The sequence below is a fragment of the Macrobrachium rosenbergii genome, chromosome 1 (genome assembly GCF_040412425.1).
Source record: "Macrobrachium rosenbergii isolate ZJJX-2024 chromosome 1, ASM4041242v1, whole genome shotgun sequence".
Classification (NCBI taxonomy): Eukaryota; Metazoa; Arthropoda; class Malacostraca; order Decapoda; family Palaemonidae; genus Macrobrachium; species Macrobrachium rosenbergii.
In genome coordinates, this window is record NC_089741.1 from 72,279,171 (window position 1) to 72,280,268 (window position 1,098).

Here is a 1,098-nt window from a genome sequence, read left to right on the forward strand (position 1 = left end):
GCCACTGAAGGAAGAACCACCTTCCACCTGCCAAAGTGGTCAGCGGAAGGGGCACATGCAAAGCAATTACAAGCCTAGTCCTCCCTCTCCATGAAAGGATGGCCAGCAACGAGGTCCTCCCTCTCCACGAAAGGACATTCAAACGAAGAAGTACCGCTATAGAGTGTGCAAGGTAACAGGCCACTCCACTAATTCAAGACTCTCAAAGAGGCTCTGACCTCCAGCTGGGACAGGAATCTCTGTCTCAGCTCAACTCAAGCCATCCATGAGGTATTGCACCTCTGGACCCTCATCTGGCATGCCTGACCATCAATCTCTGCCAGTGCCACTTGCGAGCTCTGAGCCACCACAAGAATTGGGCCCTGTGCCAGATCCAGATCTTGAGACGGATCCTCCTCCGGGAGATCCAGGACCCATCTGTGCACTAATCTTAGTAACCCGTGAGCCTCCGACACCCGACACTTCTTCCTCACCAAATCCGTCCCCAGAGGATGAAGCCCTGGTGGATCAAACTGATACACTTTCTCTGGAAGACCAGGAGCTGGCCTCCCCAGACACAGAGGTTGAGATGGCTCTTGCTTTGGTTGTTGCAGCAGCCAGAGTAGGGAGCCCTCCTGTAGCCTCTGAGGTTATCCCTGACTTTGAGCCCGCTAGCCCCTCTGGTCTTTCCCCAGAGTCGGTGCCCTCATCACCTCCTAGGACTGACATAGATAGGCCTTGGAGGAACCCAAAGAAGAAGAAGGGGCGAAGAGAGCCAAGTAGTTGCAAGAGCCACAAGCTCATCCTGGAACTCGTGCCCTCTTGACACAGTGCCCTTTCCATCTCAGAGTGATCCTGGCTCCTGCCCAGAGGAGGTAGCTAGCATGATCTCTGTCTTAGTAACAGCCTAGACCAGATTGAGTAAGTAGTAATAGTAACCTTGTCACTGAAACCTTGCAATGAACAGCAGTAACCACGTAAGTATCTCTTGTGAAGCCAGTAATCATAACTATTGTGAACAGAGCCACCAAGCTCATAACACACCTGGCATATACCTCAGTTGAGGAAAGCATTTTCCATATAAAGCAAACCCTCATTTAAAGAACTCAGATTATATCT

At 51.2% G+C, this 1,098-nt stretch overlaps 1 protein-coding gene across 1 annotated transcript; it reads left to right on the forward strand.

Moving 5' to 3' along the window:
• Positions 1-265: 265 nt before the first annotated feature.
• Positions 266-805, forward strand: LOC136840833 (uncharacterized). The gene has a single exon (XM_067107769.1). It carries the CDS (start codon positions 266-268, stop codon positions 803-805), a length of 540 nt encoding a protein of 179 aa, XP_066963870.1.
• Positions 806-1,098: the final 293 nt, after the last annotated feature.

Excerpts from the sequence above, each read along its gene's own strand:
- LOC136840833 (XM_067107769.1), top strand. The coding sequence starts at position 266 with ATGAGGTATTGCACCTCTGGACCCTCATCTGGCATGCCTGACCATCAA.